Source organism: Sparus aurata, chromosome 2 (genome assembly GCF_900880675.1).
Source record: "Sparus aurata chromosome 2, fSpaAur1.1, whole genome shotgun sequence".
Classification (NCBI taxonomy): Eukaryota; Metazoa; Chordata; class Actinopteri; order Spariformes; family Sparidae; genus Sparus; species Sparus aurata.
This window is the reverse complement of record NC_044188.1, coordinates 23,634,714-23,648,710: the sequence shown is the minus strand read 5'-3', so window position 1 is coordinate 23,648,710 and position 13,997 is coordinate 23,634,714. Positions and strand designations below refer to the sequence as shown.

Here is a 13,997-nt window from a genome sequence, read left to right as displayed (position 1 = left end):
TTATTCCATGCAAATGTGATTCACAAACTCAGGGGCTGGGGGGAATCTTATGAATTACATGAGGTCCCCTCATAACACTACTCCCTTGTGAATAGTGTCTTAGAATAAGTGTGAATATGTGTGTGTGTGTGTGTGTGTGTGTGTGTGCGTGCGTGCGTGTGTGTGTGTGTGTGTGTGTGTGGCGGGGGGGTCCTCTATTTTTAGATATACAGTTTTTATAAAATGAATGGACCTGTCATCATGATTTGCTCTGTGTGTGTTTCTAACCACAGGGAGGATGCGGAGGCTCCCAAGGCCAAGCTGGTGAAGCCCAACTCCCTGTCCTCATCCCGTTCTGGCAGCTCGCGCTCCGGTGCCTCCTCCACTCAGTCCATGGTGCACAACAGCGCCCAGCGTGGTCACCGCCCCCGCCCACCCGCTGTGGCGGCTCTCAAGGAAAACGGACAGCCTCCAGGCTTCCCCCAGTCCCCACCAGCCTACACTACAGTGGTGCCCCCCAAGACCACGGAGCCCCCTATCACTCCCAAATTCAACTCCAGGAACATGTCTGGGCCCACACCCCCGACCCTCATGGTGCCCGCCCAGACCAAGGCCTTTCAGACTGTGTAGGACTGAAAGCCGACCCCTTTCCTGCAGCCATGTGAGACTCCCCTCCCAGCCCCAACCTCCTAGCCCCCTCCCAAAGACTAAGACTCTTCTTCCATAAACAAAGAAATGCAACTAGTTAAAAGGATGTAATTAAAAGAATCAATACTCTAAGTCCAAAAGTACTTTTAATGAATGCATACTTAAAAAGGGAAAATAAGACATGCTTGCCCCCTTCTGAATTACATAAAACAACAAAACAAAAGAAAAAACAAGACCGAGATGCAACATCGTCTGTGTCTCACGGCTGAAGGCAGAACTTATTTTCCGAGTTCCTTCTTTTGGCTTCGGAAGGCACAGGGAAGCACCGCGTGCAGCGAGGTGGAAGGAGCCCCCCTAGTAGAGCTTTTATTTATTTATCAAATCAAACGGTTAGGCATGCAGTGGAGAAAACCAGAGGAGGAAAAAAAAGGGAATGAGCAAAAAGCTGGATAATAAAGAATATCCGAGCCAGGTACCAATGGAGCCGCACTGCTGCTGCTGCTGTGCTTTGGTTGTCGACAAATACAAGATGGATACAAGCCGGGCAGAAACCCGGCGGAAGTAAACGCACGAGTGTCAGACAGCTACGGATTTTTTTTTCATCCAGGAGCAGGAGGCGGACGGGGAAGGTGTTTGTGTGTGGGATGAATCTCTGATTCATGTCACCCAGCACCTCCGATTCACTGCTCCCGGCACCTGCTCTGAAAAACCACAAACCCCTTTGCCTCCCATGGGCCGGCCCGCTTGTGCCCATCCATGTGGACAGGCAGGGTGCGTGGCGTGCGCATCAGCCGCCTCAGTGCACAGCGGTTCCCGAGACTGACTCAGCTGGCTCGCGAACAGCTCATCTGCTTTACCAATCAGCAGGGGAAAACTTCAGGTACGAGGATGTAGCATTGACAGTGGAGTCAAATCAATGGAGTTGTTGCCCTCCCCCCCCCCAGTTCCCTTCCCTCCCACATCCTGTCTCCATCTGTGGACATCCTTTTCTGGTACTGAATATCTTCCCTGAATAATTAAGTAGTGTGTATTAGGCCTATAGCGAGTCGATACTTTAAATATAGGGGATAAGCATCTATTAGACCAGCTGGACTTGTTTTTCTCTTCTTTCGTTTCTGTTCTCTCTGTGTCTCTTCTCTCTGAGCAGGTTGTAAAGGGTGACAGACAGCTATTTGTCCATTCATCCATATTAAGAAGTGCCACCAATCCCTAGGATGGGTTATTATTATTATTATTATTATTATGATTGTAGTTGTTGTTGTTGTTGTTGCTTTTTTTTTTTTACTCTTTTGTTTACCTGCTACATTTCTGAACTGAAACCAAAATCTGTCACCATGAATGTGTGATGTACAAAGACGGTGGATCCCATTAATTTTTCTCAGCTCCCGCCGCCCTGCTGAATCGATATATTCGAGCTAAGGCACAAAGAATCGACGCTGACGTTCAATTTTACAGCTACAATGTCTGAATGAAGGGAGCGGGGAGTTTTGATTCTGTAGACTTCAATTGTATAGGGTGTGTATGGTTTCACTGTCAGTACTCTCCCCGGATCCATGACAATGGAGTGGCACTCGATTGCTGTCTCTGTGAATCACCGGCTCCTGCTTGGTTACTGGTGGAGCTGTGCAAGCCAATCCCCACTTGTCGCATCCAGTGCAGTTTGATTGAAAGTATCTGAACATAAAAAAAAGGGGGCAAGTAGCCTATCTAGTGTGCCTTTGCAATCCCTCTTCCCCCTTGATGGTTTCTTTCTTTGTCCTTATCTTCAGCACACCAGTGGTTAAGTCTCTGTTCACATCCAGCTTCGAGGGTCAACAGTAGCAAATGCTGTGATATACAACTCCACAAACTTGCCCTAGTAATAACAGACGCAGCCTAGGGAGCACCAAGCAGAGTGAATTATCCATGGTGAGAAAGCAATCCCATGCCATGGGACAATGTACTGTACATTCTGTAATCAGTCTTGTTTTATATTGTACATACAGATAGATATACTCACATGATGTCATTTAATTTAATTAATAAGGGTACGTGAGGGGAGACATGCCCTTTACAAAAGAGTCAAGTGCGACCCGGGAGTGAATTAAAACCCTGTGTTTTTTTTGATCACATGTGGAGCAGAGAAGTGAAGCCCACCTTATCTTTGAACTCAGTATTCATGTGAAACCGATATAATTATATGTAACGGAAGGTATCTTCACGTCTACCGGCCAGAGTCTGGCGAGATGTATGGATTTTACTGATCCCCTGAATACAGTTTCTTCCAATTTTAGTGACACAGTGACCTTTCCCTTAAAATTGGACATTGACAGGTCATCTTGGAGAGTAGCTGTCACATTTCCATAAAATATGCTCCGAGTATTCGCAGTCAGCACATAATGAATATTTCAGTGAAAGCTGACCTTTAATCCGGCGCACCATCCAGCCAAAAAAATTCCACTTTTGCACGAGATAGATCAAAATCCAGTGGCAGGTTGCCAGGAAATTTCGTGAGCACGTTCATACTAACAAAGGAAAACAAGCTTGTTTTCGTTTGAATGACTCCAGGGCCTTTACTCTCAGGATATGCTGAACTATTTAAGCGCCCCAAAAAGAGCAAATTATCACTGTGTGGAACAATTTCATATTATAGCTTGTATTAAAGTAGTGCATCTTGTTTCGCTGAAGTAAAAACCTGTCACATTCGGCAACTCAAAAAGTTTGGAAAACCGGCATCCGTCCAAAAATAATAAAAAAGAGCGCACGTGGTTTGACTTCACATGCTCGGGTCTCACATGTGACTCCGCTGTAAGGGAAGATACTAAGAAAAATGCCTTTTATATTCAACTAGAGACGGCAGTTCATATTCGAGCAGGAAAGCTACTGCGTGCGTGCGTGTCTGTGCGTTGCGTGCGTGCATGCGTGCATGTTTGTGAATGTGTGTGCGTGTGTGTGTGTGTGTGTGAGTGTATGTGTGGGTGTGTGCATGTTAATTCAGTATAAGCCCTTGGGCCACACCCACACATTCTCATGTTAGCCATTCAGTGAGCAAGAAGGATCCAGTCAGGCGAAGTAACCTCTATCCAAATTGATATGACTGCAGACTGGCAGTGTTTATTTGAGTTTTTCACTGACTTATATGCCTATTGCACATGGCTCCACAGACAGCAGTCATGTTTTTGCTTGTGGGGGTGGTGTCTCGAGACTAAAGCACGTCCATAATTCATAACTATTGTCAGCTCTGGAGGCCACTTGTACGCTCCCTCCCTGCTCTTGCTGTCTTTTAACATAGAATGCACTTGGCCCTGGGTGTACTGATGGCATCTCAAGGCGCACACACATGCACGGACACACACATGGGACAAAACAGGTGAAATTTGTATATACACACACACACACACACACACACACACACACACGAACAGGTGCACGTGGCACATTCAGGTCCACACGGGAAACACAGGTGTGTGCGTCGTGCACATGCACAGTTGCACGTGCACTCATGCGCATGCAAACACACACAGTTTGCACAAACAAAAAAAAAAGCCAGAACAGCCACCCTTGTTATTTCTGCTCCTTCAGAATCAATTTGATGGATCGAATGTCTGGAGGTATTACGACTGACTGATGGAACCGGGATACTAAATGCAGCACAGAAAGGGACACTCTACACTGCAGCACCCGGGGGACATCTGCACACACACACACTCACACACACACACACACACACACACACACACGGATACACAACAACAGCTACTGTAACAAAACTCACACATGCATGCAGGCAAACACACACATGCACTCAGAAAGACAGACACTGCTATGCATTTTCACAATCCGGATGGCGTATGCTTTGAGACTTTTTGTCATGGGACAATGTGCGTGAGTTGTCCTGGGAATCATGGGAGGCATAACAGGATTGATATTGAGCCAGGGCTGTAGGCTCCTGCCATTGAGATTCCCTCCACCACAGATGAAAGTAGCAGCGGAGGTGGAGGATGGGATGCAAGTCTTCCAGCTGTTAAATTCCTCCAAGCTTTTTGATTTGCTTTCCAGCAACTGCAAGTCTCAGGTGGCAGATTCCCCAGTTTATGAGCCCTCGCGTTGCATCTCTCCGCTCGCGTGTGCAGCTTTGTGGCCTGACAAAACTTGCGCTCTTTCCAACAAATGAATTTTAAGGAGCTTTTGTCAGCTCAGTCGAGGGTGGAGGAGGGAAATCTTAACACACCTCAGAGTGTGAGCAGCACATCCGATACCACTCTTCAAAACAGTATCCATCAGCACTATATATTGTCTTATTATCAACACTCAAAGGTGCAGTAAACATGAAATCATCCACGGTTATCCTGCGTTAAATGATAGGAGTATGAATCTCATGTAGCCACTGTGTTTTATGTTCTAGGAAGCGGTTCTGTTTTCTGATTAAAAGCTGTTGAGCAGGGCAAAGCGATGCTCAGACTTTGGGGTTCGGCCTCGTGCGTCGGTACAGGGGAATGTGATGTATTGTTGCTTTTGATGGAGGAGATGGACGGGGCTGAAGTCGACCTCGACGAGGAAAGCCAGGGCACCTGCATGTCATAGGAGATTGAGCAGATGAACGGGAATGCTTTGCTTTGATGTAACATAACTGTATTCGGCTAAAAACAGAAAAAAAGAAAAAGGAAAAAAAAAAAAGAAGAAAATCTACAATTGTAAATATATTCACAGAAAATTTTATGAAGCTTTATTTTTGTCTTTCTTTATTTTGAACTTATCACCCATGTACTTTGCACTTTTTTGTGTGCTGTGCTCATCACCGGCCTGTACGGGATCTGTGTGGTTGGCTGTTTTCTCTCGACTGCATTGTTTCGACGTCCGGGGGAGACACGCTCGGCGCGGCGTCACTAAAGGGAAATGTAAGACACTTTGGTTTTTCTTTTATTCTCATCTGGTTTTCTGCCGTGGCTTCTCTTTGGTTTTGTAAAACAGTACAGAATTCCTTTTTGTTTGTTCGTTTGATGAAAACAATCCATGTAAATATCACAAGTAAAAAAATGTATATTTTTACGACTTCTGAGTTATTACTCTTTCATTTGCAAATAAAATATTCAATGACAACTTAAATGGTCTTGTGGCATCTTGATTTTCGATTTTTGAAATTGCGAGGCAAGAGTGAAAGCATGGATTTAACGCGACAGAGAGACAGCCGTGTGATGTTCAGCTCAGGTATTTGTAATGATTACTCTGGATAACCTTCCCCTTGCGGTGGGTCTGGGAGCTGATGTTGGCGTAAATGATGTTAGCAGGTAGTGACAGGGTCAAGGCCTCTTTTCATGCTCTTTACTCTGTAAGGTACTGTACATACGTATTATCGCAACAACAAATTCAGTCAACTTGAGCTGGCTGACAGAAGGGAAATTTGACAGCTGCCAAAAAGCAAGACATTGTTAACCTACTTGTCAGAGAAATCCGACCCGGAAGGCAAAAAAAATAAGCAAACATGGGTATTAGCAAAAGTCACAAGCCTAGAGACATCCTTGTGTTTTTGAAGCAAGTCCCGCTTACAACAGTTACATTGAATGACTTTAGGAAATCAGTCTAAAATCATGTGATGTGCTTGTTTAATTGTGCAAGTGGCATGGCTCTAAACGTTAGGGGCAATGCTGGTAGTCGCTCGTACTGTCTGTCACTCTTTGGACCAGACTGAATTGATTCAACCAAGTGTAAAAGCAACAAGACACAAGCAATTTGTTTGTAGACTACCATTTAAGCATTAATAGCTGTCACCATGTGTTCTTGGTTTTTTGGGGTTTTTTTTGCGAAATGACCATATTTCGACAAGATGGTGGAGCAGTGGAGGATATCCTCATCAGATTTGATTGAGAGCCCTTTGTCAGTCACAAGGTGGCCTAATACCGTGCTTTACCATTGTTTTTACCCTAAATTGAATAAAAGAAGGCTTGAAACTAGCGATTGAGATCAAAACCTCATCAGGAACGAGGTAATAAAACAAGCAAATTAGGTGATTTCCTCATAAGCTTATATATAATAAGACTTCTTTTTTTGCAACCAGTGAAGTCACCCCCTGCTGGCCATGAGAAAGAATGCAGGTAAATCCCCCTCAGTCTCTGCGATGCTTTCTGAATAGTGCGGATTGTGCAAAATGTCATTCTAACATGCTAAATTTGTTGGTGAGCATCGTAAACACTTTATCTGCTACACATCAGCATGTCAACACAGTCATGCTAGTGTTTGATTATTCAGCTTGAAGAGTGTAGCCTCAACTCTCAACATTGTTAGAACAGCTAGCAGCGATGAATATTGCCTACTTTATATTTCATGTGTGAATATAGTTTTCTTCATGCCATCCAGGGGCCAAGAAATGCAGATGCCTGAAGAATGTTTTCTGCAGATGCACCTACAGATGCACCATTCAGTACTCCCAATTAATTAGATGCTTAGATAAAGAACAATAGGTATTTCTTTAGAGATATGGCTGTCTGTGCAGCAGTGTGGTCCTTTAGTGGCTGAGGATGCAGCACTTGGGCAGGCTTCTTCCTCCTCGACATTCTCCTGATCTCCAGTCTCGGCACTCTCGTCCGTTGCAACAAGGTCAGCGATATCTATTGACCTGTCAGGCACTTATTGACTGACATTCATCTCTCCCCTCTGAAAAGTTCCTCTCATGTTGACAATCTATTGAACTGCCAAGATCGAGTGTTCGTGTCAACCCTGGTTGGAGAGACCGGGTGTGACTTTATCTCTGCCTCAAGGATGCACACAAAAGGTATGATTTCACCAAAAAAGTGGGTTGAAAAATTGGAAATGACGGCTCTGAGTTAATGCACATGATCCAGCCACGGGGGACGATACAATCACCAGTGTGTTCTCTGACATCTGTTTGTTGGAGGAGTTGGCTTCAGTGCGCTCGCTGAATTTGCATCTTCAAAACACGGCATCCATATTAAGCAAGATCAGATATTCAAGGCCAGATCACATTCCTCCTCTGTCTGCTCCATGCCTCCGCGCCCATTGTTCCACATGATTAGTCATGTGTGATGACACTGTCATAAACTCATCACACTGGCGCTGCCTACTCACACACACACACACACACTCAAACAAACAAACACAAACACACACACTCATTAATGCATCATTCGGTTGTGGCTTTGACGACCTGAAAACAAAAAAAGAAGGTGCTGATTTCCAGCGTTACAGATGATAAGGGTTATTTTCTCTTTAGATATAATTTTGTGCCTATTTAACACACATTACTGGTGTTGCAAATCTTCTAGTAGTGAATTAACACGGACACTCACGCTGTAATTAGCCCAAGCACAAAAGTGATAAAATATGTCGTCTCACAGATAAGGAATATTTTCGCTCTGAGCGAGCTATGTAGCCTAATTAATACCAAATCTTATTTTGCTCTTGGTCTCACTCTGTAATCTACAAAGTAAATACTTGGAGATTGCAACACAAGGCTCTCCATAATTGAAGTCACTTATATAATTGCACCCCCTGGTGTTGATTGGGGATAGCTCTCTTGTTATCAGTGATGCTGATAGGCTCTTAATGAGATGAGAGGAATCATAAGTCACACATCAGACACCGTCAGTCGAGATTAGTTAATCAGGAATCTCGTGTGTAACCTATATAAAGGGGAAAAAATGGGAGCTGCTGCAGAGAAAGTTTGGAACCCGATGATCTAATTTCAGGAGCTGAGCTGTGTTTGTGTCTCTCTCTCTCTTTTTTTTCCAAGTTTGCAAGGCCTGGATAATGTTCTCCTCTTCGCTGGACGTTGAACGTATAACTAATCAGCAGATCTCATTTCCTTGGTCTCCACAGATGACTGTAATCTAATTCAGCCATGGCCACTGTTTAAAGATGGTGAAAGAAATAGAAAAAAGTTATCCGTTTATGCTGCGATGCACCGTTGTCCCATCTGGCTCAGTGGAAGAATATAACAGTAATATTGTTAGTGGGTCTCATTGGGGACAGGTGCTGCACATGAGTGGCTTTGCTTAAAGCTCCCTCTGGTGGAACCTGATGTGTTCCGAGCACAGCACAATATAATGCTGAACAGGGGTGCGGCAGGAGGAGTTTACATGTTGCTGTTTCCGTTTTGATAAAAAAGGAGAGTGCAAGTGTTTCATCCTATCGGTATGAAAGTGCAGTATGTCGGCACACCTCCATTAGAAATAAATTGGCTTTACTGCCATCAGTCTCTTTGATTAACCCTGTGGACTTCTACCAGCGCTTTTGTGTGTCTTTGCACTGATTATTTCTGGGTAATGAACACTGCTCTGTGACCCACATCCAAAGTATGTTTCGCTCTCCGACAACCACACTAATTACGGGGCTGTCATGAATTCAGACGGAGAGGTTAATAGCATGCTATTTCTGACACTCCTTCACCAGGGCTGCAGTTCCACTTGAGAAAAGTTGAGTTGCATACACGGAGAAATGATCCACCGGTGGGGGCCACATTCAGCCTGACACTGTTCTACGTGATGGGGCCCCCCCCGGATTATGATTAATGCGCCTGTGACATCACCTGATAAATGTGTGCATCCATTTACGTTGTGATTCTTCCCGCCTTCATAGCTCGCACCTTGCTAGGTGCTGTGTCGGAACATGCCTGCACACTAGCGTTCACAAGATACACGGCCAACGAGGTATCGTAATATTCAATAATTAAAGTATTTTGTTTTCTCTGTTAGGCAGGGAAAGCAAGATGCATGAATACTAATTGAGTCAACAGGAGTCTTAATTCTGGAAGCCATTAGTCCATCTAATTGAAAAATGTGGCAATTAACGATTCAGTATCTTTTAATGGAGCATGTCGGCTAAATTAGACAAAGGAGATCCATAATTATAAACCCTAAAGAGAGAGCCACTCAGCTGAGGCTTTCACCTTCAGACTCTGCGCTTTAACACGTGTTTTTTTGTTTTTCACTTGCAGGGCGCTCGTCTGAACGTGGCTCCTAATGTGCTCCGCTTTATTACCACCGTTTGCATCATTTCAGAATCCATTTTTAACATCGCAAAATCCACTCTGGATGCAGCAGGCGGCGGCCAAATGTTCACTAGCTCACAAGTCAGAGGGGCTCGCCGTCAACCATCAGTTAAACGGTGCAAACTGCAGGTGTAGGCCAACAGTCAGCTTTACCCTTACTTCATAGATGATTAATCGAACTGTAACAAGCTATGAACTATGTGCAAAAGTTGAGCCTATTGCATCCAACTTGTTCAAAAATCTTACGCACTAAAGTTAAAGAAAACGCGCGAGAAAAAAGACATCCAAGGTGATCTTTTTATTTTTGGGTGGATTTCTGGTGAGGATGTATTTAAAGGCACTCTGTAGGATTCTGTGTTGTGCTGAAAGCTGGTCACTAATCTTAGCGGACCACAAATACAATCTAACCTTAGCTACTGTTGCTTTCTGTTAGCGGAGCGGGGAGAGGCGCCGAGACGAGGCACTCAGCAGTCAACGTCGACGTCAAACAGATCGTCCACAAGCTTTCAGAGGCGTCAGTGAGAGACGGGGAAGGTTTCATCTTTCATGTCATGTTGCGGTCTGCTCACATATGGCCTAGAAAAAGTTATTAATACACGGTCATTACTACAAAGTGTTATATAGAGCCCCTTTAACACACCTGCTATGAGGACTAACCTTTAAAAGATCATTTAAATCATTTAAATGTAAAAAAAAAAAAAAAAAAATCATCTGTGCTTGTGCCGAACACGCTGATTCATAATAATCAGAACCATGACAAGGTCACAAAGTACATTTATTGTCGTTTCAAAGCACAAGGGTTTCAAAAGTCCTTTGTTCTACATCTATTTTATAAAATGGAGCTTTGAGGATGAACCGAGGAGTGTCAAGGCCTGGGGAGCAAAGCTGGATGCTCTGTGGATGGGTGCCGGTGATGCTTCAGGGCCTTCCAGCCCGTGGGCCCTGGCCCCTGGCTCCAGAATTTTTACCATTCCTAAGTTTTTATACTGTGATAACTTTCAGGTAAACATCCATTACCCTGCCAAAAAAGTCTTCATTCATACTTTTCCAGCTTGAGAAGTAACTTGTGTTCAAGTGAAAGTAAAGCTTCCTGTATTCACTTACAGTAAAAGTGGGTTGTGGGTGAATGTAGCCCACTTCTGCATATCCAATCTTGTCCTCTACTCTAGAGACATGCTCGAACTTGTGAAAGACATTTTTTTTTTAATCACAAACATTGTGCTAATGACAGAAGAAGCACAAAGTGAGTTACATAACTTCCTCAATTAGCTGACAACCCCCTGGAGGACACCTGCAGGTCCCCAGACTGTGCCACCACCTCTCCTCGCAGCCTGAGACGCTCCAGCAGCGGGTTAATAATAGTGTAGCCTGCCTTCAGTAGGTCGGATCTCCGCACTTGAACACACAGAACTGCGAGTTGCCTAGTGTGTTAACAGCGCGGAGGCTTCGCTACAGAGGACATGGCCTTCGGGCATCTGATCCCTCAGCTCAGGCTGGAGGAGCCGGCGGAGGACGGGATGTTCAGGGGCATCACCTTCCGCCCCTTCCAGCATGGACAGCACCAGCGCGGGAAGTCAAGCTCTCCCTGCAGCGACAGGAAACGACACAAGTAAGAATTTCTCTTTAAAAAAATAAAAATAAAACAGGTTTGAGGGGTTTTTTAGGCCTGCCGGGGAGGAGAGGAAGTTCTGAATGCACAAGGCGATTATTGTCGGCGATGTTGAACGGATTAAATGTTTGGGGGGGTGTCAGGAAGATACAGTCGCAGCCTCCCCTGCTGTACAACTGTGGTGTAATGAAAAATAAACCATAGTTATCCACTTTAATAGTGCAAAGTCAGCCCCTCGTCCTCGTTCTCTTTGAATGTCAGAGATATAAAAGTCGCACTGTGGAGAGAGGGAGGAGGACACGAAGCCATGCTAACCTGCCCGGCAGCGAACAAGATGGAAGAAGTAAGCTAACTCAGTTAGCTAGCTAAAGTTGATCTACCTGCATTGGTAGAAGTCTTAAATTTGGCAGGTATTTAACGCATTAATCCAGCCTGTCAATGTCTGTTAGCTTGCTAACTTCACGAGACCAATTCAAACTTGCCTTTCTTTTTTCATTTTCTTTTTTTTTTTTACAGTTTACTGTTTCATGCTGTATGTAAGGACAACCTTAAATGAATTATACTGTACAAATAGTCAGTTTGTAGATGATTGTTAACATGAAAAACAGAAAGACTTTGACCAATGTATTGTTAATTCTGCCGAAAACACATTACAGAACCTTCTGAAAACAGCCACCGGTTCCCTGGAGCAAAACATTAGATAAATGTGTTTAAACTCGTGTACACCAGTGCACCTGTGGGGTGTACATTTGCTATTGATTAATGCAGTTCCTGTTAGTGTGGATGAGATGACAGGTCAATCCCAAAGGCGGCCACAGCTTTTCCAGCCCAGCTGTGTCCAGTTGTCCTAATCAGTCACTGATTGTAATGTGGGAATTTAATTTAATGTGGTAGATAGAGCCTTGTGTCTGCAGACAGTGTGGCATGTCTTACTTTGGAAAAGCACGAGTTGGTGTAAATGGTAACATGTAGGCTGACTCACTGTGACACTTGACGGAGCCGAGCCATCCTTCATGAAACTCGTGCTGACTGCTTTTCCTACCATGACAACTCAAAGTCTGCTGTAGAAAAAGATCCGATGACAAAACCTATGTGGTTTTAATTTGAGATTAAAGCCTGCTATACCAGTTCAGCATGAAACATCCATAAGATATCGCTACAGCTACCTGGCTAGGCATAAGGCCACAGAGACATTGGTGCAGACTGTGGATGTCCACCGTCATTTTGAGAGCAGACTTTATTTTCGTGGCGTATACTTAAATGCCCTAATTTTACACTTTAACAGGCCTACCTCTTCTGCGTTCTGACTATGTGAAGTGTTAACACTGGTAAAATGACCCCCCAAAAAATTTTGAAAATATCAGCAGATAAATTATTGTAAAGGTAATTATGTGTTTGGGGTTAACGGACTGCACAGTGTTCAGCACCACAATGTCCAGAAGAAATTAATAAAGTACTTTAAGCTAATGAAAATTAAAACACATTTTAGACGAATAGTGTGTGTCTAATAACCGCCAAAATGATGTGTAGCGTAGATAGATAGATAGATATTACACGGTGTACTTTATATCAACACGTAATCTGAAACTGGAAAAACATATTTTTATCACAAATATGTTTGGAATTCTCTTTGGTGTGATTTTACTTTCTCACGAAACCAGAGCAGACATACCTCACATTTTTTCACTATCATTATTTTGAGATGACAGGTTAATTATTTCATTATCTCAAGATAATGAGGCCAAGGCCAACTTCTCAAGATAACGAGATAATATACCTTGAGAAAACTATTTTTTTTTTGTTTTCCTAAGATCCCAGGATGATTATGGGATAATTATGAAGAAATAACTCCAGTTAACACACCTCGTTTCCTCAAATAATGTAATAATTGCCTTGTATTGTCGAGATAATGGCATCAAAAAATAATTTCAAGCATGGCAGTTCTTGGCTTCTGCATCATTCAGCAAGAGGCTGATAGAAAGTTTCCTGAGCTGTGAGCTTTAGTTAAGGTTTAAGGAACTTGTCTGTTGCATGTTACAACACGACTGTGGTGAGAGATATTGCTGTGAAACTGCAGACATCCCTGCCTGTTGCTATGGGAGCTGTCACCTGGGACGGTTAGGATCTAATTGGGGCTTTGTCTAATATGAAAACTGGCTGTTAGCAGCCACAGTGGCATGATGATTAGGCATCCATCTCCTCCTCTGTTGAACAGTCATCAACTCCTCCAATGTCATGAATCCATCTTGTGATTCTCTGGGTAGAAATGATGCATGCCAACTGTGTCAGAGCCAGATTACACAGCTCAGTGATAGTGTTAGAGCACTAAGGGGCATCTGTCTAATGATGTGTCTTCTAAAAAGACCTTCTGGGCTTGAAAAAGATTTGTTCTGCACAATAATCAGATTAAACCCAAAGTGTGAAATGTGCCAAATTTTTTAAGACGTACCCTTACTCTGGGCTAAAATTCACATGGGTACTTTGAAGCGTAAGGAGCTGCTTCAGTGGTGTTGCTTTAATCACAGAGGAGCCATGTTACGAGGCAACGAAACTGAGTGTTTTAGCGTGTGTGTCTCACTTCGACTCTTGCTGGAAGCAGTACAGCACAGACATTCTGGTAAAAACAATCGTTTATCACCATCCTTAGTGCCCTATTAACTAGGCTTGGTTAATCGGCCCAATTTCCCGATTCGATTCGATTCCGATTATTGAAGTCTCGATTCGATTACAAACGATTATCGATTCGATTTTCAATTATTAACGATTATTAATCTTCCA

The 13,997-nt window shown here is 43.7% G+C and overlaps 2 protein-coding genes across 2 annotated transcripts in view; both read left to right on the top strand.

Annotated features, from left to right (window-relative positions):
• clmpb (CXADR like membrane protein b) overlaps nucleotides 1-5,712 on the top strand; it is a 75,087-nt gene extending 69,375 nt beyond the window's left edge. Inside the window, exon 7 of the mRNA XM_030394009.1 lies at nucleotides 273-5,712. Coding sequence (XP_030249869.1) covers nucleotides 273-609 — 337 coding nt within the window. The 3' untranslated portion in view covers nucleotides 610-5,712. The remainder of the gene's footprint in view (nucleotides 1-272) is intronic.
• A 5,283-nt stretch (nucleotides 5,713-10,995) lies between these two features.
• gramd1bb (GRAM domain containing 1Bb) overlaps nucleotides 10,996-13,997 on the top strand; it is a 138,275-nt gene continuing 135,273 nt past the window's right edge. Inside the window, exon 1 of the mRNA XM_030438942.1 lies at nucleotides 10,996-11,219. Within this exon, the coding sequence (XP_030294802.1) occupies nucleotides 11,071-11,219 (149 nt within the window). The 5' untranslated portion in view covers nucleotides 10,996-11,070. The remainder of the gene's footprint in view (nucleotides 11,220-13,997) is intronic.